The sequence below is a fragment of the Phoenix dactylifera genome, chromosome 9 (assembly GCF_051530095.1).
Source record: "Phoenix dactylifera cultivar Ajwa chromosome 9, Ajwa_hap1_PhDact_Kaust_v1.1, whole genome shotgun sequence".
In the NCBI taxonomy this organism is placed as follows: Eukaryota; Viridiplantae; Streptophyta; class Magnoliopsida; order Arecales; family Arecaceae; genus Phoenix; species Phoenix dactylifera.
This window is the reverse complement of record NC_143198.1, coordinates 21208603-21231734: the sequence shown is the minus strand read 5'-3', so window position 1 is coordinate 21231734 and position 23132 is coordinate 21208603. Positions and strand designations below refer to the sequence as shown.

General features: G+C 37.9%; 3 protein-coding genes and 1 long non-coding RNA gene across 4 annotated transcripts; 2 read left to right on the top strand and 2 right to left on the bottom strand.

The window, feature by feature from the left end:
* Window positions 1–1173: 1173 nt before the first annotated feature.
* On the top strand, window positions 1174–7125 carry LOC103717140 (proteasome subunit beta type-7-B-like). Its single transcript, XM_008805416.6, has 9 exons — window positions 1174–1344; window positions 1918–2061; window positions 3887–4028; window positions 4175–4271; window positions 4348–4417; window positions 4507–4611; window positions 5748–5846; window positions 5948–6038; window positions 6886–7125. Exons 2-9 carry the CDS (start codon window positions 1918–1920, stop codon window positions 6960–6962), a joined length of 825 nt encoding a protein of 274 aa, XP_008803638.4. The 5' UTR covers window positions 1174–1344; the 3' UTR covers window positions 6963–7125.
* A 3645-nt stretch (window positions 7126–10770) lies between these two features.
* On the top strand, window positions 10771–21806 carry LOC149752862 (polyphenol oxidase, chloroplastic-like; the record flags this gene model as incomplete). The annotated part of the gene is made up of 4 exons (XM_089925644.1): window positions 10771–10858; window positions 15913–15938; window positions 16192–16330; window positions 21207–21806. Coding segments are annotated over 4 exons (618 nt in total), but the record flags the coding sequence as incomplete, so codon positions are not given.
* Window positions 13610–14014, bottom strand: LOC149752864 (uncharacterized). The gene is made up of 2 exons (XR_016396455.1): window positions 13923–14014; window positions 13610–13826 (listed from the first exon to the last, which is right to left on the bottom strand). It is a non-coding gene; the product is annotated as an uncharacterized LOC149752864 (long non-coding RNA).
* On the bottom strand, window positions 14024–15098 carry LOC149752863 (uncharacterized). The gene is made up of 4 exons (XM_089925397.1): window positions 14953–15098; window positions 14629–14873; window positions 14309–14512; window positions 14024–14206 (listed from the first exon to the last, which is right to left on the bottom strand). The coding sequence occupies exons 2-4, from the start codon at window positions 14668–14670 to the stop codon at window positions 14090–14092; spliced, it is 363 nt and encodes a 120-aa protein (XP_089781523.1). The 5' UTR covers window positions 14671–14873; window positions 14953–15098; the 3' UTR covers window positions 14024–14089.
* Window positions 21807–23132: the final 1326 nt, after the last annotated feature.

The window sequence follows — 23132 nt, the reverse complement described above, 5'->3', positions numbered from 1 at the left end:
TTATTTACTGCTTTATTTAAGTTACAAGGATCCATGTTCTCAACTCATTAGAATTGCATGAAGGATTGTCTTAAGCATTTACTAACTTAAGTGATAGTGTTTAAAAAAAAGTTGACCATGCTTCAATATAAATGGCAAAGGGTTGCCAAAGACATTTTTCCTCCTTCAAAAAGGTGGTTATCTCTCTTTGATTTCATGGATCATGAATTTTGCCTAAATCACTGATGAAGATGGTCTACATATGTGCATAAGCCACAGCCGGAAGCTGGTGCATCGAGCAAGAAAATTATAATGTATCGAAGTGCATAAAAATATTTTTACCTATGCGAAAAACATGCAGAGATAACAAATATATTGCTTTCAGGGAAGGACATGCTGTTGCTGATCCAACTTTCAATATGGATCCAGTGTCACCCTGGCTACAAGAGCAGCCACTCCACAAAATGAATTGGGCCTTGCAATAATAACCTCCAGACAATTAAATTTGGTTAAAAAAAAAAATTCAAACAGGTTGAGCGTGTGTGCAAGGTTGACAATATCTAAACACTTATTAAACAATCTTAAGTTCTTAACTCAAAACAAGATCTGATATCGTTCATAGTTCAGATCCAAATTGAACCTGGCAAAAATTTGGATCCTAATTGATAAATAAATGGATCTGGCCTAGATCGAAATCTAACATGTTGAAGCTAGACAAAATCCAATATGAACCAGTAAAATAGGCTCAAATTAATGGCAAGCTGAGTTGAAAATTATCTTCACCTTGATTAACCTTGATCAAACTCGATTCGGTAAGAATCAAATATATTTATGTTGTATATATTACATAGATAATAAATGATTGGATTAAAGTTTTAATTAGTATATTTTATTCGTTCTTTGAATCAATTAAATATTCATTCAGGTCTAAATCAAACTTGAAATAAAGATTAAATCAGGCCATAACTCATGCTTGAATTGAGTTGCTTAACAAAGCTGGTAATTGGCTTGGTTTAGAATTAAGTTTGAGTCGACTTCGAAATAATTATAAACAAGTCAAGCTATCAAGTCCAAGCTTGAAACTGATCTCAAACCAAGCTTGATCAGACCCCAGCTAGACTTGCCCCAATCTGGGTTCGGTTACGAAGCTAGTCCGGTTCGCACAGAAAAAAAAGGGTTTTTTAAACTCTTCTTTCCCCTTTTTTTTCGTTTTAGAACCGATCGCAGAAATCCCTCTCCATTCCTCCGTCTTCTCTTCGGCTCCAAGAAACACCCGTTCTCTCTCTGGCGCTCTCCCTCCTCGCGAGTCCGATTCTTCTGTCCTCCAAGACGTCGCCCATCTCTTGCACGGTCTCGAGCAGATCGGTAAGCATATTCTGCTTCGTCTGTAAAAAATGAGAGATTTTTTTCTTTCTTTTGCCAACGAGAGATTTATTTCCCCCTTGATATCTTTTCCGTAAAGAGTCACGCTTTTGAAGGTTTGCTAGTGTGACGTGAAAGAGATCGAAGCAGAGAAGTGATTGAAACTTATTGTTATTTAATGAACTGGAAGTTGATTCTTGGAGGAACGAAAACTATGTCTGTAGTGATTTTTTTTCTAGACGTACATATTATTGAGGGAATCTCCCAGATGGGTGCTCATTAGTACCCGAGTTGTGATTTTTTATAACATGGGCTTCTTAATCTTGAGATATCTCTCAGATTGTCTTCCAAATTTTGGGGATTAGGTTTTAAGGACGACCCATGTTACTTTTGTTGAAACTAAAATGTTCATTTTTTTCCTAAAATAGATATCAGTACCAGGTCTTGTTCCCATAGATTATAAAAAATTTAGAATTTTATATATTTACGCTTTTCTTTCTGATGAAGTATTATCTATTATGCAGTTTCTGTACAAGTTGTTATTATTTTGATCTTATTTTTTGAAAAAATGTTTAGATGGCAACAGCTGCAGCAGATTTACCACCAAAAGGTGGGTTCAGCTTTGATTTATGCCGCAGAAATGATATGCTGTTGATGAAAGGGGTCCAGATGCCATCTTTCAGGAAGACTGGAACCACCATTGTGGGCTTGGTCTTTCAGGTACATAAAGTTGTCCATCTGCAAGTTTGGTCCATTGTAGTGTGTACAATTAATGGTTAAGAGTTAAGACAAACAGATACCTGTACTAGTTTGGCATGCTTTCACTGGGCACTTGATTTATAAACATGAGGAGGGGGTGCTGCAGCTACTTAATGGAGGCTTCTTCTGGTTTCTTTGAAAGAATTAATTCAATGTGATAGTAAAGAATATAAAATATTTAGCACCAAAATGTTATGTAGAATACCCATATCAGTATCTGTCTCAAATCATGGCTAGCACCAACTTGGTTTATCCCATTTGATAGTAATATACATGTTTTTCTATCTGGTATGAGAGCTTAAAAGGATTGTGATTTTTTTTTTCTTTATCTTCCTATGCTACTAGTCCAAAGAAGATTTTGTTTTGACATTTTTGTTGCTTTTTATTACATTCAATCATAGCAACTAGTGTGACTCACCAATAAGAGTTACTTGTGGAACAAGCATGACGATTTAGTGTGTCTCTTTTTTGAGTTTTTGACATTATCCAGGGCTGTCAAGTTTTGAAGAAGTTAATGGCTTTGCCATATAAGACAAAGTGGTTCTAGTGGGAAGAGGGAGATGTAGATCATGTTAGGAACTCTGAGAGTGGGTTCAATTTGTTCAAGTGAGCCTTAATGACATTAAAAGGTAGATTTCAAGAATATATTCTGATGTTACTGATGAGAATTTTGCTGGTAAAAAACTTTATACTTTGAGTAAATGCAAGTGGGATAGAATGGAACTCTTCAATGGTAACAAAAATTAGTGAGAGCATTTTGGGTAAGGCCTCAGTGAGAAAATTGAGTTAATTGGCGTTGAGAGTGCTATCTAAAGTAGATAATTTCTATCATGATTAGATAATCTAAAAATACATTGCTATCATCATTCAAGGTTCTACTAAATAGAGGCTCTTGAAAGATTTTTGCGGGCTAATATAACTAGCGAAAGAGATTATGCATGAAAATCATCTTGAAGTAGCACAAAAGGAAACATTGACATTATTGAAGAGCACATTTGGAGTTCCTACTGCATTGGAGGCATTCTAACTATACAAGAAGTTGTTCTTTTGCATTGCTGGGTGATTTTTGTGCACTGATAGATTACTGGGACAGGGTTTGCCTTTTCTGATCTATGATTATTCCTTTACCAAAATGATGGATCATGGTAGTTGGATCCCTCAGATAATTGGATGGCTAGAATCAGGTGAAGGCCTGGAGAAGAGGTATATTCATGAAGAAGTTGGGAGCCTGGAAAAGTTTGATTATCCTCATATTAACAAACAATAGCACTATGTGCAGTGATTTATGTGGCTTGAGAGCCTTCATGCATGGAAAGACGGTTGGACTACTGCATATTATGGTGATGTTCTTTTGGCTTCCAAGTTGAATGTCAATATGACGAATTCAGGCCTTCTTTTTAGTTGTAGGCATCTAGAGATCTAAAGCTGAGTGCAACTTGCTATTTATTTTATGCTGAAACAAATATGAAGAGAAACCTGCCTAGCATGCTTCTGCCGATATGCTGCTTGTTGAAAACTATTACAATTCTGTTTTGGACTCTGGAGTCTGACACTATAAAGTGTTTGACATGCTAGGTGGTAGTTCGACAGCTTTTATACCTCCTAAGATTTTCTATAACTGTTTTATTTGATTGCTGTAGGATGGAGGCAGATTTGCTTTATGATTCTTGATTTTGCAAACACACATGTACAAATAACATAGAAATGTGCATCAAAATGTTTGGCTTTTAGGTTTGAATCATTTTGCATTTGTGCTTATCTCAACATCTATCATTGTCATTTTCAGGATGGTGTTATTCTAGGTGCAGATACTAGGGCAACTGAAGGACCTATAGTAGCTGACAAGAATTGTGAAAAGATTCATTACATGGCACCAAATATTTACTGCTGTGGTGCAGGAACTGCTGCTGATACAGAGGCAGTTACTGGTATAAATAATAGAAATTATAAGATGTTGAAACTGCATCACGACAGTAACTTATACTGACTTGAAGCTTTCGTTCTGTTATTTGAAGTTACTTGACAACTACCTACTTCTCATAGAAGTTAAACTTAGGAATTGATTTTTCTTCAGATATGGTCAGCTCTCAACTGCAGCTGCACCGTTATGCAACTGGACGAGAATCAAGGGTTATTACTGCCCTTACACTTTTAAAGTCACACCTTTTCAGGTTAGGCAGTTCAGAAACTATCTAAAATTGTCTTTGCACAATTTGTAAATAAATTTAATGTTGAATTTTTGGACAGTTATCAAGGGCATATTAGCGCTGCCTTGGTCCTTGGTGGCGTTGATGTTACGGGACCTCATTTGCACACAGTGAGTACAAATTTGTCTGCTGTCCTCCAAGCATTTCTGATCTGTTTCTTGACAGTGAATGCTATATGCAATGGACAAATATCATGCAGGTCTATCCTCATGGTTCAACCGATACCCTCCCTTTTGCTACGATGGGTTCTGGATCTCTTGCTGCTATGGCTGTATTTGAATCAAAATTCAGAGAGGGACTAACTGTGAGTTAACTAAGTTTACTGAATTGTGATATGTTGCTTATGTTATGCATATGGTAAAGCCAATATGTATTATCCATGACAGATTTGGGGCTCCTTGTGAGATTTTCGTACTCATGAAGGTAGCTTTCTGATTACAGTAAAGTAGGAACATTGCATGTGTAAGTTTGTAGTGTTCCACCCTCATAATTGAGGGTAATCATGGTATTAGAACATGTAGATCAGCCCTAGAAAATTGTTAGTCTTATTGCAGGTGAAAGTGTCATAACCAGGTTCCCTATTTCTGTGATTGTCTAGAATTGGACACTGAATTCACGTTAATAGGTTGCATTTAGAATTCTCACACATTTAGCATTTTTTGTTCTTTCTATTAGCATGTTTGTAGATTACATTCATATATGTCTATTGGTGGGAAATTTATGCTAAATCTTTGGACAGACCTGTAAAGAATCCATTATATGTTTTTGTTTTGAAAGCATTCTTCTTGAAAAATCTGATGACCTGCATGAGCTTTCAGAAGATCCTACCTATTGAAGCTGCTAAAATCCTAGCAATGATATGAAATTCAAGTGATTACATTAGTTCATATGTAATTATGTAGTAGATAATCTCTGAAGTGATATAAACCATCAAGTTTTTAGATATACACATATGCAGCTTGCTCTCTCTCTCTCTCTCTCTCTGTGTGTGTGTGTGTGAAAATCTTTGCCGCTTTGGAAACTATTCCATGTATAACATTGAAAACATACCACAAGAAATGTTTAATGTCAAGAAAGCTGGAAGTGTTGGGATTTATAGGGGTAAAAATCTAATATTGTTGAAAATGAGAAGCTCAATATGAATACGTGATCCCGGAACTTTATATGGATATAGACTTTGTAAATATAGAATTTGCTTCATAAAAAGATTCAGCGATCTGGAACAGTTATAACATGTATTTTCAACAAATATTTGACAAATCATTGATGGAGTATTTTGACACACTTTCCTGAGATGAGAGATCTGTTCAATAAATTTGTTCATTTATGATGTTAAATTAGAACAGGAGAGGAGTTTGAGTTTTCTTCTGATGTACAAGACTACTTGTGTAACATTTCAAATATTCATATTAATCTTGAATTTTGGTGTTTCTTTTGCAGAGAGATGAGGGAATAAAACTTGTATGTGAGGCAATATGCTCTGGCATCTTCAATGACTTGGGGAGTGGGAGCAATGTTGATGTTTGTGTGATAACAAAGGTATCCATTGTATAATTGCCTGCCATGTTGATGTGACATTTGATTTTTCTCTAATGGGGCCATTCCTAATATTATCTGTTAATTTGCCTTTTGCTAATTAGGGCCACAAAGATTACTTGAGAAATCATCAATTGCCAAATCCAAGGACCTATGTCAGTTCCAAAGGCTATTCCTTTGTCAAAGGGCATACTGGTAATTTCTTATCCATATATGCATGGGGTTTACCTGTATCATGTCTGTGTATATATACATAGAGTTACCTGTATCTTTCAAGAAAAATAAGACTAGTTGATCTGAGGTTTTGAGAGAAGTTGGAAAAACAATACAGTTTGTTAAGAAATTATTAGGCTGTAAATGTTGAGTGCAAGCACATCCAAAAACAAGCATGGGAGAAGCAACAAAAAGAAAACTGTAGCAATCACAAATAACAAAAATTCAGTTATTCATGACCATTTCATGAATTATGATAGAAACACTGAAGTACTCAATATTTGGTTAATTGTTCATATTGGAGTTATTTGAAGATATTTAATTATAATATCAGGGTTGGTTTGGAGATATTCTTTTCAAATTTCATATCATTCTCAAAAAAAGAACAAATGACTATTTTATAAACTAACTTGGAATTTTTTTTGGATTGATATTGGCAAAATAGTTCTCATGAAATTTGTAAGGATTGAATTTCCTCTAGTTGTTCTAAGCTTTTTTAAAAGAAAACTATGAGTAACATATATAGAAGTATGAAAAACAAAGTTGAAGATTACTGCTAAACAATCTAAAGATCACATATTGACCAGAGTTTCAGTACCTGTATTAACAACACAGGTCTGACCGCAAATAGTGACAAGAAGGTTTGATAACTTTTTTTCTAATGTGGTGCTTTTACTAGATCTTGCAATATGTCAGGGGCTTTGTGGTAAAAAAGGACATATATTTGTCACAGTGACCTGCACCAATGATCTCCTAGATTTCTTTCTTGATCTATTCATTTTTAACTTTTGTGTTGTAGCTTTCTAATTCCTGGGTGAATTGTATGCAGAAGTCTTGTCTACCAAGATCACTCCGTTGAAGGAAAGAAAGGTGGAGGCTGTTGAGGGAGATGCCATGGAAGAGTGACTCATAAGATGTATTAGTCATGTGGATTTCATATTCTAACTTGAATACTTCCATTTCTGGTTTATCTCGGTTCTTATATTCTGTGTTCATGCTATTAGATTGTTATAAACTGCAAATGGTCTTTTGCTTCAAAGCCCCATAATCTAATTCAGCCATACCACAATAGTACTGTTTATACTTGCAGTAAGCATAACCCTACACATGGGGTCAAAGTTAATTTAGCTGTATCATTGCGCTTGCATGATTTGCCCCTTGGATATAGGTAATTTGAAATTTTTCTGTACTAATATTATTCTCGATAAATGTTTTGATTTCTGCATTGATAGATGGCTGGCAGTTAATATGTTGTATTCTGAAATAAAACCTGTGGCATGCCCGTGCTGGGCATGAGCACTGTCTCTGGATTTAGTTTCTTGCTCCATCTTCCCTTTGTTGGAGATTCTGTTGTTCTTCTCCTATTCAAGGCAAGTGATGGTACAGATTAGCAGTCATCATTGCGAAAAAAAAATTTGGCTAGACCATTGATGCTATCCAATCAGAAATTCTGTTGATTTATTGGAATGTATTCCGCGGTGTTTGGGTCCTGTGAGCAGGATTCGATTTCTGATTCATCTAAGCTTGGATATGGTGAATTACAAGCCCCTTTTTTTCTTTTTTTCAAATGCATTTGGCTCCATTGCTGATCTCATCGTGATAGTGAAACTTGAATGATGATAACGACCCCGTTGGTTGCATTGAATGTTGTATTAGCAGCTATGTTGCATCGCCTAAATTACTTGAACAACTGATAGTAGATGGAAGCTGTTAGATTCAAATTAATGGAAACCGAACATTTTTCTGAGGACATGATTCTCAGTGTTCAGCAGCTACGTGTCAACTTCTAGTAAGCTGAAGTTGTCAAATGAATGTGGACCATCACGGGGCTGTTTGATGATGAATTTGTTTACTCAAGTGCCATGAACCGTAAACCCTAAACCCAAACTCCTCCATTAGTTGGACGTATGCAAGCACACCCTCATTCGGTCAGGGGGCTAGGGCAACTCAAAATTTAGCCTACTTTCGGTGACTCCCATTACTTTGAATTTGTTGAAAGTTGAATGTGTGTGATGGGAGTATGCTCCCGAGTGCTGCTGGGATTAATCCTATGATCCCAATCCAGTCCATCGCCTGCTGTCTCTCCAAGGGGATTGCAGAATCCATAAAGAGAGGGTCTGAATGAGAGAAATTTTTATGGATTGATTTGGTTATCCAAGACCACATCATTTACCAGAAGGATGATGGTAGCCTTTGATAGCTGCAGGACAATCTATGCTTTGTAAATTTAATATATCTATCATGGTTACCATCTCTTATTATTACCCTCCAAAATAATGAACCTGGAAAAAGTTGGGTTTTAATATATTCTAGTTTGCATTCCTCTTTGAACTTCCAAATTTACAAAGCGGAGAAATGCCAAGCAGCATGGAGGTTGCAATGGGAAAATCAAAACCGCTATGAACTAGAAAATCTAGAAATTCACATTTGGATATTTGGAGACCTACTAACGTTGGCTACATAGCCTAAACAACATCCTAAAAGGTTGCATGGAGCACCTTAGAAAGCTTAAGAAAATGCTAAAAGCCTAAAATCTAATTTTAATTAAACAACCTGGATTCCTTATCAATAAATATTACCGAATACAGGTACTTAAAATTCTCAAACCCAAAGATTCTAACCCATGCCATTGCACATATCCAATCATAATATTAAATTTAGCTATTGCTAAAGGCAGCGATACATAAAGATTAAGCCGGGAATTATTAACCCAGACGCTCCAAGATGACGGGATTATTGAGGGAATACTTTCAACCAAGATTGGAAGAGGAAAAACACATCAAAACGCGAATCAAATTCCATTCACTTCCACGCCAGCACTAATCCCGAAGGTCAGCAAAAACCATATGAGTCCATATGGTCCGTAAAAACCACAACTTATATCATGTCCATATGGCTGCCAACGCTGCTGGTCAAAAATCTTGAAATCTCTTTGAATTTTGTTGCACGTCAAAGCCTTTGCAGATCATTTTACTCTTCTTTTCTTTTCTCCTTTATTTCTATTCTTTTCCCATTCTCTATTGTTTCTTTTTTTCTTTTGCAGTGAATCTTTTAAAAAATCACTTGGAGTGTTTCTCTTGATTTTTTTTAAAAACATTGTAGCTTCATGCGGGGGCTGTATAGGTCTGGTCTACAATTGAGCTGGTAGACCACGTTTAGGGTTATAATTTCTTTATAAAGCAAATATAAATATCAAATTAATAGGGCACATATGATCATAAGCAGATGGTCGCCGGGTCCACCAATAGATTTATCTTGCTTGACTATGCCAAAAGCTTATAGATATATAAAATTAGGTTCAGTAGTAAGAAGTGGTCTAGGTCCTAGCTTACCAACCTTGCATTCATGGCACATGAATTGTGGAGTTTAGGGAGTGTATCCATGATTTCAAAGATATAAGGTGAGTATTGATGCAACGATAAGATTGCTCCATTATAACCGAAAGTCATAGGTTCGAAAAATGAAAATAGCATACGGAGGTAAGGCTGCATATATTTGATCCTTCCGAGACCATGTAATAGTGGGAGCCTTATGCACTGAACTACTTTTTTTAATCCGTGGTTTGATCAAGAAATATTTGAGGAATTATCTAATTAGTGTTGGATCAATACAAGTTTCACCCGGGAGAAGCAAAAATTAATGACACATAAACCGAATTAGTCCCAACCCTATTTGGGTTGGGGTTTGCATCAAGGATTATATAGTTTAGTTTGGGTACTGGTCCAATTTTTCAAAATGGTGTCAATTAGATACGGTTAATAAGTTTTGACTTGATTTATATAGATAGAGATATATTCAGGTTGAGATGGTTTAGACGTGTTTGAATTATGATACTATAAGGATGGTCGGTCTTTTTCCAATACCAATTATTTAATTTATCTTGTAAATGAGTCACTAAGGATTTTGGGGTTGGATTGGATGTGTTAGATTGGGTTAGTTGAAGATTGAGCCTAACAAATTAGACTACGGTACGAATCATAGGTTAAACTGGGAAATGCAGGATGACCTGTGGGTGAATTCTGGTAGAAAGATCTGGACTTAATGTTGGGCTAAGTTGGATATGGATCAAGATTTCATATATTTCCATCACTCAATCCAACCTGATCTACTGCCACCCCTAGTTTCACTTTTTTCCTACTATTAAGTTTATATTTAAATATCATGCGAGTTCCATCTCTTTTTCTAGCTCTACTTAATGTTTCAAATTAGATATCATATAATTTTCTTTTGTAAATTAAAAAAATGAAGGAAATTAAGGTTACAATTCACCTCCCAGTATGAACTAGGAAAACAAAATCTTTTGACGATGCATGCCAATCCCTTCTTTCAAAATGGATGATTATTGTTGGGTTTATAGAACGGATCAAGATAGAAAATGATCATTAAGCTGATTCCTGTTAACTTCACACCTGCAGTAACACTAACAGATTAACAAGTGATCAATTCTAAACTATATTATCAGATAGTATCCAATGCTCCAACACCAAGGTTCTTCTCCGTCAATCCCTACCGAGCCAGTAGAAGGCCAAACCCCGGTGGTGGCCCACTCGAGTAGGTTCTCCATGGATCAATGCAGACGTAGACTGGTGATGGCAACCGCACCCAGCCTGGCTTCGAGGACATGGATAGCCTCTATTAATTCTACTATCAGGGACAACCTCTTCTATGCCCACCATCTGAAAGGCCCTCGAGGGAGCTAGAGGGACCTCGCTGACCCCACTGGCTCGATACCTCCTTCCTCATCTACAACGAGAATGCCATGCTTGGGAGGATCAAAGTAAGAGACTGCATTGATTCTGAAAATTTATGATACAAGTACCATCTGTTGCCGTTGAAACCCGGCCTGCCTGATAGGCACTGAGATGGGGAGCTTTCTGTGAGGTCAGTGAGATTTTTGTTCAGATCGGGGAAGGTCCGGCTTGAACTCATTGCCGGTCTTTGAGCTTGAGGAAGAGGGACTGGTTGGTGATTGTTGTGCTCGGGCGAGGACTCCAGATCCGACCTGAAACAAGGAAGAAAAAGTCCCTCTGATTCCTAAGTTAGAAAGAAAACGAATAGAAGAGGTCTGAGAAAGAGAGTTTTTGATCAGGCATTAGATGAGCGTATATGGATGGAGTTCATTAGAATCGGCTAAGAAGGTGTTTAGTATGGAGTGATCGTCCCAGGATCAAGGATGATGTGGGTGGAGATGATGAGATCACCGCATTTGGTTGCACGGCGGTTATCCTACGTGGCAGTGATTCTAAATCACCTCCATTCTTCAAATCACTACCCAAACCGGTGATGGGATACCCATCCTTAAGGTCGGAAATCCAAGATCACTCCAGAGCAGTGATCCTGGGTTGAAAGTTAAAGACAAAAATACCTCTCAATTTAGCAGAAAAATTAATATATCAATATACCATCAATATATTATGTCAATGTTATATAGTTATTTATATATATATAATATTATGTTGATATTATATATTATATTAATGATATATATTATATTATAATATATTACTAATCATATTATTATCATATTATTATTGAAGGATAATTTTAAATTATAGTAGAAATATATTATTATATTTTATATTTATATAATAAAAATATTTAATATATTACTCATATTTACCTTATTTTTCTAATCAAAATAATTATTAGTATTAAAAAATATATTATAAGTATAAATAAAAATATTAATTTTATAATGAAAAATAACATATTTTTATAAGATTAATATTTTATAGGAGTAATAAATAGATTTTTATAGAATATATTAATAATTAATATGTTGATAAATATATTAATATTTTATTATAATATATTTTATATGATTAATAAATATATGATAAGGGCTACTAAAAGTAGAATATGTGACAAAATTATGGAGCTATTATAGGAATTAGCATATTGACTTACTTTTTTGATTCATGAGAATTAAAAACACATAAAAAATCTATCTAAGATATATCAGAGGTATTTGTGGTATTATGTGGTCGGTGATCTTGGATCTCCATACCATACGAGATTTTTAATTACTGGACGATGGCTTACCAAACACATTGATCTTAAATCATTGGGATCAAATCATCCTAGCATTCGGATCACCAGAGATCTTAGATCACCGTGGTGATCTTGTTCGGGTTACCAAACACCCCCTAAGAGTTTATTTGTCTATTGAGGGTTTGTTGGAGGAGAATCTTAACTAACCTCAAATCTCAACTACTTAACTTTGGATCTCAACAGCTAAGATCAACGCATAGTAGGCCGATCTGCAACGGCCTTCTGTTGCATGATTCTTAACCTCCTGTGGAGTGGTGGGCCACATGGCGAGCTCTAGTAGGTTGGTTCTGACCATGTCAGTTGGGGCTAATACGACTTGACTTGGATAAAGTAGTGTCCACATGGTGAGTGAACTCATTGGTTGGTTTTGATTCAGTCATAACATTTGTCCCTACTTTTGCAACCGAGCTACCATCTTCTGCTCACGTGAAAGTGGTGGGCTCACTACAAAATAATTGATATCTCCCGGCGCTATATTTCGTCTATACCGACGCTTTTAAGCGTCGGCGAATTTCTCACCCACGCTCCCCAAAGCGTGGCTCCGACGTCGGGCAGGTGGGCGTGGGGCCGGTTTAGGCCGACGCGTGAAGAAAGCGTCGGCGGTCTATGCCGACGCTTTAAAGCGTCGGCGAAGGTGGCCTATGCCGACGTTTTTAAGCGTCGTTAACTATGCCGTTAGCCGACGCTTTTAAGCGTCGGCAAACTTCGACCAACCTCGGCACTGTTGGACTACACAGACGCTTTAAAGCGTCGGCGAAGGTTGCCTATGCCGACGTTTTTAAGCGTCGTTAACTATGCACTTAGCCGACGCTTTTAAGCGTCGGCAAACGTGGACCAACCTCGGCACTGTTGGACTACACAGACGCTTTAAAGCGTCGTTAAAGGCGTGCCATTTTTTGCCAGTATTGTGCCGGTCGCTTTTGCTGACGCTTAAAAGCGTCGGGAAATAAAATTTTTTTTTAAAAAAAAATTATAAAAGTAATTTTTAATACCCTGTACACATTAAATTCTAACAAAACAAATACACTAAATCACATATATAACAAAATACACGTCACAAACAAGAACTTTGATTACATTCATATTATAATATTTGATTACATTGTACTTCAAAAACATTCTAAAAATATACATCTCAAATTCCTAAGTACACAATCTACGATATGTATCAAGGATCGACGGCATCATCATCTCTACGAGTAGATGAAGTATCATCAACCTACAAGAAAAAAAAATACTTTAGAAACTAAAAATACGAAAGTCATCACGCTCATACAAGAATACATTATAATTATATAAAATATTCAAATATATTTAGTTATGTACTGGAGGAGCAAATCTCTGTAAAAAAGATGAAATATGGTCAAGCTGATCCTGCAAAGATTGTATCTTCAACTCTTGGCTCTGCTTCAACTCCGCCATATCAGTCATATGACTCTGCCTCATCTCCTCTATCCTTGTCTCATATGACTGCTTTATCTGTGCCATCTCTGTCTTCAAACTACAAACCTCTGCAGTGCTAGTACCTTGTCTGGCATCTTGGGTATATCGGCTCACTGCAGACAGCTGAGTGGGGGTAACTCCGATACCGTAACCCCTCACGCGTCCATAACGTTCTGGGCCCATCAATTCTGCATAGACCTGAGCCTCGACGCGACTGGCCGCGTCGGATGATGATGACTCCCCGACGCGCTCTGAAATAAGATTTGTAGCTCTTTCCTATATCTCTCTCAAAAAAATAAACAGTCACATTAATAATTTAAAAGAAGTAAAATTAATAAAAAAATTATGATCAAATAAAAAATGAATACATACAACTATATCTCTCGACTCGTCCCGGACAAAGCTGCCATCTCGGTGAGTGTGGGTCATCTTATAAAACTCTACCTCACCAGGCTCTCTTCCATACTCTACTATCTACACATACGGAAAGTATATTGGTAAACTATATATCATGATACGTGCTATATGTTAGTAGAGTTTCAAATAGTTTCAAAAGAACTTACGAATTCATTTCTACGTCTCGCATAACTCTTCGAGCCTGAAGTATGAGGAACTGCTTGAGATGCTCGTGCAGCTCTACCAATATTAGAATATGTCTGCCAAAATAAAAGCACACAGTATAATATGATTCAATGTATATATTTGCAATCTATATTAGTAATAAAGATAATAGAAGATATTGAAACAATATACATGACCTGTCCTCTTTCAGAAAACCAGTAGTGAACAAGCTCCCTCCACTGCTGAGGGTATACATCAGGAGGAGTCACACGAGCAACCTCCTCCTCTGTCATACCCTCGCGCTTGAAGTCCGTCTTCAATTTTGCTTTATATTCTTTCCATTTACGGTTGAGGGACTTTAGCACCCAATCATGGCTCTCTGGAGGGAGTACAAACTTACCCTACAACAAGGTACAGAATGTTATAATAATATTAAACCTCTAAAATAAAATTATGGTACAAAGCAAATTAACATACAGAAGGTGTCGAATTAAAAAGAATAAATTCAATTCATTACCTCTATAAGTTTAAGAAGCTCAACCTTATACGAAGGAAGCATGTCATTTCACTTCGTATAGTTGAGCGGACACAGCTGACCCTTGCGTGCAACCGATCCTAAAAAGCTTGATAGAAGACTTCCAGCTCTATTGATGGGCTGCCCCAATTCGTTGCATCGGATGATGATCTTCTCACCCGGAGGAAGCTTCCACACATCCTTTGCTTGAGTGGGTCCCCATCTCGTCCTCACCGTCCCTTGTCCATCTATTAAAATTAAATAAAATATGTCTTAAAAAGTTGAAGACAAATATGAACATAAAATATGAACTTTAAATCGAATTACCCTGGATCCGGAGCTCATCCTCCGGGCAATCAGCAGGAGGCTCGTGCTGAGATCCTGACTCGTGCTGCTGGTGCTCACATGGCTGCTGGGACTGTAGGGACTGATCAGAAGTAGATCCCACCTGAGAATGCTGGAACTCCACATCTCTAAATCATCTCCCCCGGGGCATATTGTTACCTGGTATGCATAAAAAAGAATCAATATTTGGTTAAATAATAAATTTATACTAAATAAAGTTCCCCACCATCTTTTGCTCTTATTTTAGTTTAGTGAGTTCCCCACCATCTTTTGCTCTTATTTTAGTTTAGTGAGTTCCCCACCATACTGCATGCTGCAATGCAATCGATAATTATGTATCTCACTTGCAAAAGCAAAGTTTCATAACCAATTTACAAGCATTGGATTGTGCTTTATTGCTTGGTCTGAAGTTGCAAAAAATGAATGTTACCAAATTAACCAAGGAATCAATGTTACCAAAAACTGGGGAGTACAGGAATCAATGTGCAAGTTGCAACAGCTGAGAAGGAACTAACAAGGATATCTGACTGCATCAGCAGTCTGACAAGCAGAGAAGGAACTAACAAGGAGAGAGGCTAGACTATGTGACGACATTTTATATGACTGCATCAACAGTCTGACAAGCAGAGGAGGAACCAACAAGGAGAGAGGGCAGATTATGTGTTGAAAGTTCAAGAACGAGAAACGAAAGAGCTATAACAGAGAGTACTTAGAAATGATTTGGAAGAACATGCAAAAGCAGTGGACATAGCCATAAAAGGAAGTAATCAGTGGAGAATGATTCATAAAGCACAGTACCAGAAGAATTCATAAAGTGGAGAAGCAATTAGTGTCTTCAAGCTTATAGCCTCATTCTAAATTCCAAGTAAGACCGTTTTCATTACAAATGGGGATTAAAGATCTGATATGGAAATATGACATTATCTGTTAAGACCATTACAGATAATGTTGGTGGAGACAAGGAGAAGGTATTACTTTGGATTCTCCTAATGAGATTTAGGTAAAAAGCAGACAAGCCCACCTTTTTTAAAGTGCAGCAAGTTTATAATCAACCGAATGTCACATCTAGAGCTACAAACCTTTCTCCTCCAAAAGCACTTAGAATTATATTAATGAAAAGATATCGAAGAGTAGCATGTGGGAGCATGGAGAATGGATATGGCACAAGCTTCACATCTTGAGGCATTTGGTTCTGCACTTACAGTTTCTTGTTGGATGCAGCTGGAACAGTTGATGCTCCATGATCCACTATCACAAGACCAGATGACAACAGTTCTTGCCAAGCAGCAGGCTATAGTCAAAGGAGGAAAAAAGTCCCACATGATTCAGGCCGGAGATGAGCTGATTAAGGCAAAAGCCCGTATATGGTCCTAATTTTTGTAGATGAGCTGATTTAATACCTTTAAGAAATGCCATGATGTATGTTATTAGCATATAATACAATGTTAATTGATGAAACTAGATTAGAATTAGAAATAAGAATTGCAGAGGACAGTTGATGATTACTCAAATTTGAGTTACTGCTTTTGGGATTTGGGAGAGGGTAGTGATGTGAAAAATGCTGGAGTGCTGAAGGATGGACTTTGAAGCCTACAGGAGGAGGGAACCAGTATAGGAACATGAAGACATTGGGGGAGGGGGATTTGCTGTACTTCTGTTTTTAAATGAGTCAGGAATCAGAGTGCTTAGGTTGTAGGGGTTATACGCAAATTTGGAGTATCAATTAGGTGGTTAAGAATAATTTATCTTATAGACAATGGGAACTTCATCTTGCCTGATGCACCTAATTGCTGTGATCGATCATATTCTACATCTGGGAGCAGTCCTTAAACAGAGTTCGGGGCCTTATTTTAATTCATGTAACTTCTGTTCTTTTTCATCTGTACATTCATGCAACTCACAGCAAATTGGCTATTCTTTGCACTAGTGACCTATAAGAGAGTATATTATGTCTGCTTTTCTAGGCTTTAACATCTCAAAGAATGGATATTTTTCTCCATAGTATCTGTACCTTGTGCTTTGACTAACACATCTCTGACTGTGACAAGGTTGTATTTTTAGTCATCTTTGACCATCATAATAGTAAAATCTAAAGCGGCTTAGTCATCTCTGACCACCTGTATAGTGAAACTTAAAGCAGCAGCTATTACTGTGTCAGAGTAGCATTATGAAGAACTGCAGCTCTGACATAGGCAAGAATAGCATCAGATTGCAGCAACTACACTAGCATTGATAATGGTGGCACAATGCTAAACTATTCATAGATGGCCCATGGTTCAGAAACTTTTGTGATTGAGTTAAAATAGAGACCAAGACCTTGAAGCAACTTGAGGGAGAATACTCTTTCAAAACTTGATTTTACAGAAAGCATCTTACATCAAATGGTGAGTATATCAGCCAACAACAGCAGAATGCAAGTGACGGCCGTACCCTAGGTTCCTAACACAAGTTTTCATCTTCTCCTGTTTAGGTCCAAACACCACTAGTTGCAATTGACATTCACATTCACATTCTGAAAATCAGAGTGTATTAAGTCATATATCTTTTAATGGTCCATGCTTAAGCATAAAGGAAATTAAATATTGACATGACACTTGAGTAACAGAATAAGCATCATATAAAGTAACATGCAGTTTTTCTTTTTAACAATAATGAATGGAAGGCAAGAATATCTAGTCCATGCCCCAAATCAGCAAGCATGCAATTGATGGTTTGATGTTACAAAACACAAAGCTCTTCAGCATTATAAGAAGTCAAAACTTAGATTATTGGAACTTGGTGGTTTTCCTTCCCATGTTTCTGATGGCCCGAGAAGACCTTTCCACTAAGTTGAATGTTGTCAACAGGCCTTAAAGTTCATAGCATCTATACTATTCGTGCTTCACAATTTCAAGCTTTGCGGTTGCTTCTTCATCGAGTATTTTGTGGGAAACATGATTTCCACCTAATTGAATGCTTTCAAGTTTAAACCCCTAATATTGTGCATTAATATTTGACTATAGCCTGCTGCTTGGCAAGAACTGTTGCTTTCATATAATCTCCAAGGAGGAAAAAAGTCCCACATGATTCAGGCCGGAGAGTGTTGGGTTGATAAAAACGGTACTCAAATGGGCTTACAAGCCTATAAATCCAGTAGAAAATTCAGTCCAAATCTTGATAGATTATCTAAACAGGCTCTTAGGAGAACTGATTTGATACTTAATTTTTTAACTTAGCCAAATAGTAACAAAATAATAAAAAATAATAATTGTTCAATGTGCATCAACGATCATACTTATCAGGGTTGCCGCTCGATCGAGGTTTGAGGTCTGCTCGGATGGCGCCGGAGAGAAGGGAGGAGGAGGAGATCCTCGGGCGGAGGCAAAGCTAGAGTATCAGTAAAAAAAGAAAAAAACACCCACGAACACACGAATAAGAAGAGGCGGAGGAGGAGAACAAGCGAGACGAGAAGGAGGGAGAAAAGGGAGGAGGAGAAAAATACCTCAGGTGGAGGTCGGGGTTGGTCGGTCGGCGCCGGAGAGGAAGAAGGAGGAGAGGAGGTTGGAGTCGAACGCTCGGCACCGGAGAGGAGGAAGACGGGTGGCAAAGGCAGCGCCAGAGAGGAGGAAGATGGAAGCTAAGGCAGTGCCGGAGAGGAGGAAGACGGAAGCCGAAGAGGAGAAATAGGGCAGAATGAGGGAGGGATCGATCGGGGTCGGGCACTGGGTTTTAAGGGTTTCTAGCCTTAGACGACGCTTAGAAGCGTCGTCTTTGATCGACGCTTATACGCGTCGTGTTTACTCGACGCTTATTAGCGTCGTCTTAGGCCGGGGACAATAATGACGCTTAAAAGCGTCGTCCTAGGTCCAGTTCCCACGCTTCGCAGCAACGCTTTCGCTAGACGACTATGACGACGCTTTTAAGCGTCGTTTATTCTTCAAAATGCCGACGCTCTTAAAAAGCGTCGGCAAAAATTGGCACGGCAGAAAATTTTGCCGACGCTTTTTCCTAGCGTCGGCAAAAAAGGGTCGGCCTTTTCTAATTTTACTGTAGTGGCTATATGGCGAGCTCTAGTAGGTCGGTTTTGACCATGCCAGTTGGGGCTAATACGACTTGACTTGGATAAAGTAGTGTCCACATGGTGAGTGTTCATTGGTTGGTTTTGATCCAGTCATAACATTTGTCCCCACTTCTGCAACCGAGCTACCATCTTCTGCTCAAGTGAATGAAGTAGTTGTGCTGATTTGTCATGCTAAGCTAAGTTGCTGAGTTTGATGAGTTGAGTTGTTGAGTCAAATTGGCGAATTAAGTTGACCAAGTTAAAAAGTGAGTTGCTAAATCGATGAAGCTAGCTTCATTTGGAAGAGCTGTTAGCAGTAGAGCTTTTAGAAGTAGAGCTGTTGGCAGTAGAGCTTTTAGAAGTAGAGCTTTTGAAAGTAGAGCTTTTGAAAGTAGAGCTTTCTGAAGTAGAGCTTTTATTGTTTGGTAACTATATTTCTAAATTGTTGTGCCACTTTAACATGTGTTTGGTAAACAAACTAAAAAAGTACTTTTGGTATGACAAAATGACTATAAAGAACATTGCATAGTATTAATACATAAATATATGACGTAGTATAATATTACTGTAATGTAATATAATAATATATTTATAGTATAATACAATAATAAAGATATAAAATATTATAATTATTAGTGTAAATTAAATTTTCATAATATAACAAATTTTCTAACTATGTGATAAAATTGGTTAAACAATTATTAAAGAGACATTATGTGTAATTGTTATATTTTATCACTAGTATTTTGGTTAAAAAAAAGCAGCTTTCCGGCTGGGCCTAAAAGTACTTTCTTAGAAAAGCACCAAAATGAAGCTTTTTCCAAAAAAGTTGTTTTTAATTTTCTGAAAAAGCTAAAACAGCTTTTCAAAATTTTTATCAAATATTTCTATTTCATCTAAAAGTACTTTTGCAAGATCAGAAACTATTTTTTGGCCTTCCAAAAGCTTCTCTAAATGAGCCTAAGATCATGAACGCAGCTGCCCGGCCGACCTGATGAGTCGAGCTAGCTTTTGATCTTCATGCCATTTCTAGGGCCAAGCTTAGCATTTATTACTTTGCGATGTCCGCCAAGCTTCCCAGGGTGCCATCATTGCCAGCGAGAATTTCAAAGTAATGATCAGACCTCTTAAAGTGGCGATTCGAGGGACTGTCGAAGGTCGTATGGGTGTTGCCACATGGCAAGGCATCTGCCGAGCATTTGAATAATTGGATTAATCAAAACCGTTCAGGCTCCTATATAAGTTGAGGTTCCTTTCTGAGGTACCACTTTCACCTTCTCGTGAATCTTGAGAGCTTTGTAAGCCCAAGCATTTAACCTCATCAAAGAGAAAGAAGACTATTTGGGCGACAACGCCACCCATGTGAGCCTTCCTTCGCCACTGACCTTGAAAAAGAGTGTCTTGGGTGAAGAGGACGTAAGAAGGATTAGGATGGAGTTTTGTATTCCCTCTAACTTTACTCTTTAGTTTTCCTGCCCTTCTAGTTGGATAACGTATAACAACCTAAGATCTCATTCAAAAAAGCTTACCGAAAGGTATTATTTGAGTTACCTTGATCCTATATAAGTATCCAAAATCTATCCAGTGAATAACCGATATAGAATTAAACACACGCTCAAATGGGTTCTCACATACTCTCTTCATTTAAGCCCTAATATTCTCGTCGTGCTAAGGGTTCGAATTCATTTAAATCTAATAACAAGTACGACAATTGGCCCGTGGTCAGTCTCAATGAATTCATACTACAATGTCCTCTAGTTCACATAGGTTATGGGCTAGGTTCTGCTTTGATAACATTTGTAACAACCCAGGACTTCATCTAAAAAGGCTAGCGAGAATGTATTATTTGGATTTTTTGATTCTGTATAAGTACTCAAGATTTATCCAGCAAATAACTGATATGGAACTAAACACACGTTCACACGGTCCTCACATAACATCTAGTGGAGCCGAAAAGCTATGGAAATTTTACGGACATGTTTTAGGCTCCCAGTTCTAAACTTTTCTGCCGAACTTATGTCGGCTTACCGACTAGTACTCCCCCCACAAATACCAAGACTCAGGACTCCGCCAACTATGACTCGTGGCTTGAGACCGAGAACGGTGGAGGTGGCCATAGCAGCTCCACAGACCACAGGCTAAGATCATTAAAAAAAAGTTACCTATAAAGCTTGAAGCTGCCGCGTGTGTCATGCAGCGAAGAGGCCAAAGGCATTGAGAAACTGGATTGAGAAGAACCAGGAGGAGGAGGTGTTGATGGTCGAAGGGATCGAATTGGAGCGAGATGTGCATGTGAAGTTTGATGTGTATATAAACACGTCAGAGCATAAAAAATTTGGGTCGGACAGGAAGGAGTTGGCGGGGAGCTTTACGAAGGTGCCACACGAGCACAAGCAAGACAAGAAGGGGAAGGGGCTGAAGACAACGTTGCTGTTGGGCCTGACTCAGCTGTTGGAGAATCCAAAGTCTGAGGGGGTTGTAATCGTTCTTGTGACTTTGGTGCCAAGAAAGGAAGAGGGAAAAACGAAGGTTGAGAGCTTTAGAATTGAGTTGGCTAATTGAGTGGGAGTTTTTCTGTGTTGTGGGAATCAGGTGAGTCTATATGTGGGTGCTCCATGTTGGTCTATTTGTGTTTTGATTTGATTGTAATTTGGGGTAGGAGTGTTTCTATGCCTTTGATATGGTTTGCAATTTAGATAAAAATTGAAGGATAATGCCCTCTCTAAACTAGATCATGCTTCAAGAGGCACTCTTCTGTTGGTAGGGGTGCAAATGGGCTGGGTCGGGTCGAGTCATGAGTGACCCCGATCCAACCCAGTTTCTTGTTCGGGTCCTAATTTTAGACCTAGACCCGACCCGATAAAAAATCAGATTGGATTGGGTCAGGTCCACCGCTGTAATTTTTGACCCAACGGGTCATTCGGGTTGGGTCGGATCCATGTATAACCCGGACCCAACCTAAAAAATTCGGATCTGGTTCGGATTTGGTTGGGTTCAGTTCGGGTCAACCCATTCATGGCTTTAGAACTTATATTTGCACCCTCGTGGGCTGCAGCCCGCTAGCCCAAATAATATTATAGATTAGAGTCGGGTCGAGTCGGAGGATTGAAAACCCAATATTAGCCAAATTTCAAATGGGTCGGGTCGGGTCAGGTCGGGTCTGAATTCAGCGAACCTAGGTCCAACCCAGAAAATGGAACGAGTCCAATTTTAGAATCCGACCTGGCCCCACGATCCTCCAAAATAGGCCAAATCGGATCTAAGCGGGTCAAGTCAGGTTGGGTCGGGTCACAGGTCAACCCGACCCACTTGCAGCCTTTTCTGTAAGTAATTAGAATACTAAATTAAATTAATAACCTAAATGAGCTCCATAGTGAAAATCTAATATAGGATATGATTCTAGCGTCCAACAAGCATTTTCCAAATATAAAATAGATTTTAGGTCTCATCCTGAGAGGCAATTAGACTTGCCCTCTTGTTGGATGAAGCCAAGAAGGGGTTGGCCTATGCAATCTCACTTGTTTGATAATCAATCGGTGGTATCTCATGCTACCTAATTCATCCACAACATACAAATAGTGATTGATTTATAACTTATTTAGTGTTTTGTTTCCAAAAAATTAAATTATTTTTAAATTTCTGATATATGTTTTTCTTTTGAATTTGAATGTTTGTTTTAGATTGCGCTGAGATGTCCAATAAAAATAAAATTTTCACTATGCAACGAAGTTTACCAGCATTGCTGAAGACCTCTTCCTTCTCTCAGGGCACATGTTAGGTTCCAATGTACTTAAAATTTAATTATTGTAGGATCATACAGTATAAATCCCAGATGAAATCTTAAACATTCCGTTTTAGGGAATGAAGCCACATATCTTGGTGGTGTGCCTCTTCATGGATTGCATTTTCATCAGGGATCAGAGGCTATCCATGGAAATTTTTGAAGCCATGCATGCACAGCTGCTTTTCTAAGTTTGTCCTACATAATCTTGGTTGCAGAAAATTCCTACTCTAGGGTATGTGCCAAATGGCTGTCATCCTAAATTTTATTATTTAATTGAGAGGATCAAGCTATGCCATACCATACCAAATAGAATGATATAGAATGTACCGAACTATACAG

Bases quoted from the DNA above. Each gene is read 5' to 3' on its own strand.
- LOC103717140 (XM_008805416.6), top strand. From the start codon at position 1,918: ATGGCAACAGCTGCAGCAGATTTACCACCAAAAGGTGGGTTCAGCTTT. The intron at 2,062-3,886 runs GTACATAAAGTT...TGTCATTTTCAG, and splicing joins TTGTGGGCTTGGTCTTTCAG to GATGGTGTTATTCTAGGTGC. The intron at 5,847-5,947 runs GTATCCATTGTA...TTTGCTAATTAG, and splicing joins ATGTTTGTGTGATAACAAAG to GGCCACAAAGATTACTTGAG.
- LOC149752863 (XM_089925397.1), bottom strand. From the start codon at position 14,670: ATGCTTCCTTCGTATAAGGTTGAGCTTCTTAAACTTATAGAG. The intron at 14,513-14,628 runs GTAATGAATTGA...ACCTTGTTGTAG, and splicing joins AGCTTCTTAAACTTATAGAG to GGTAAGTTTGTACTCCCTCC. The intron at 14,207-14,308 runs GTCATGTATATT...TTATTTTGGCAG, and splicing joins GGTTTTCTGAAAGAGGACAG to ACATATTCTAATATTGGTAG.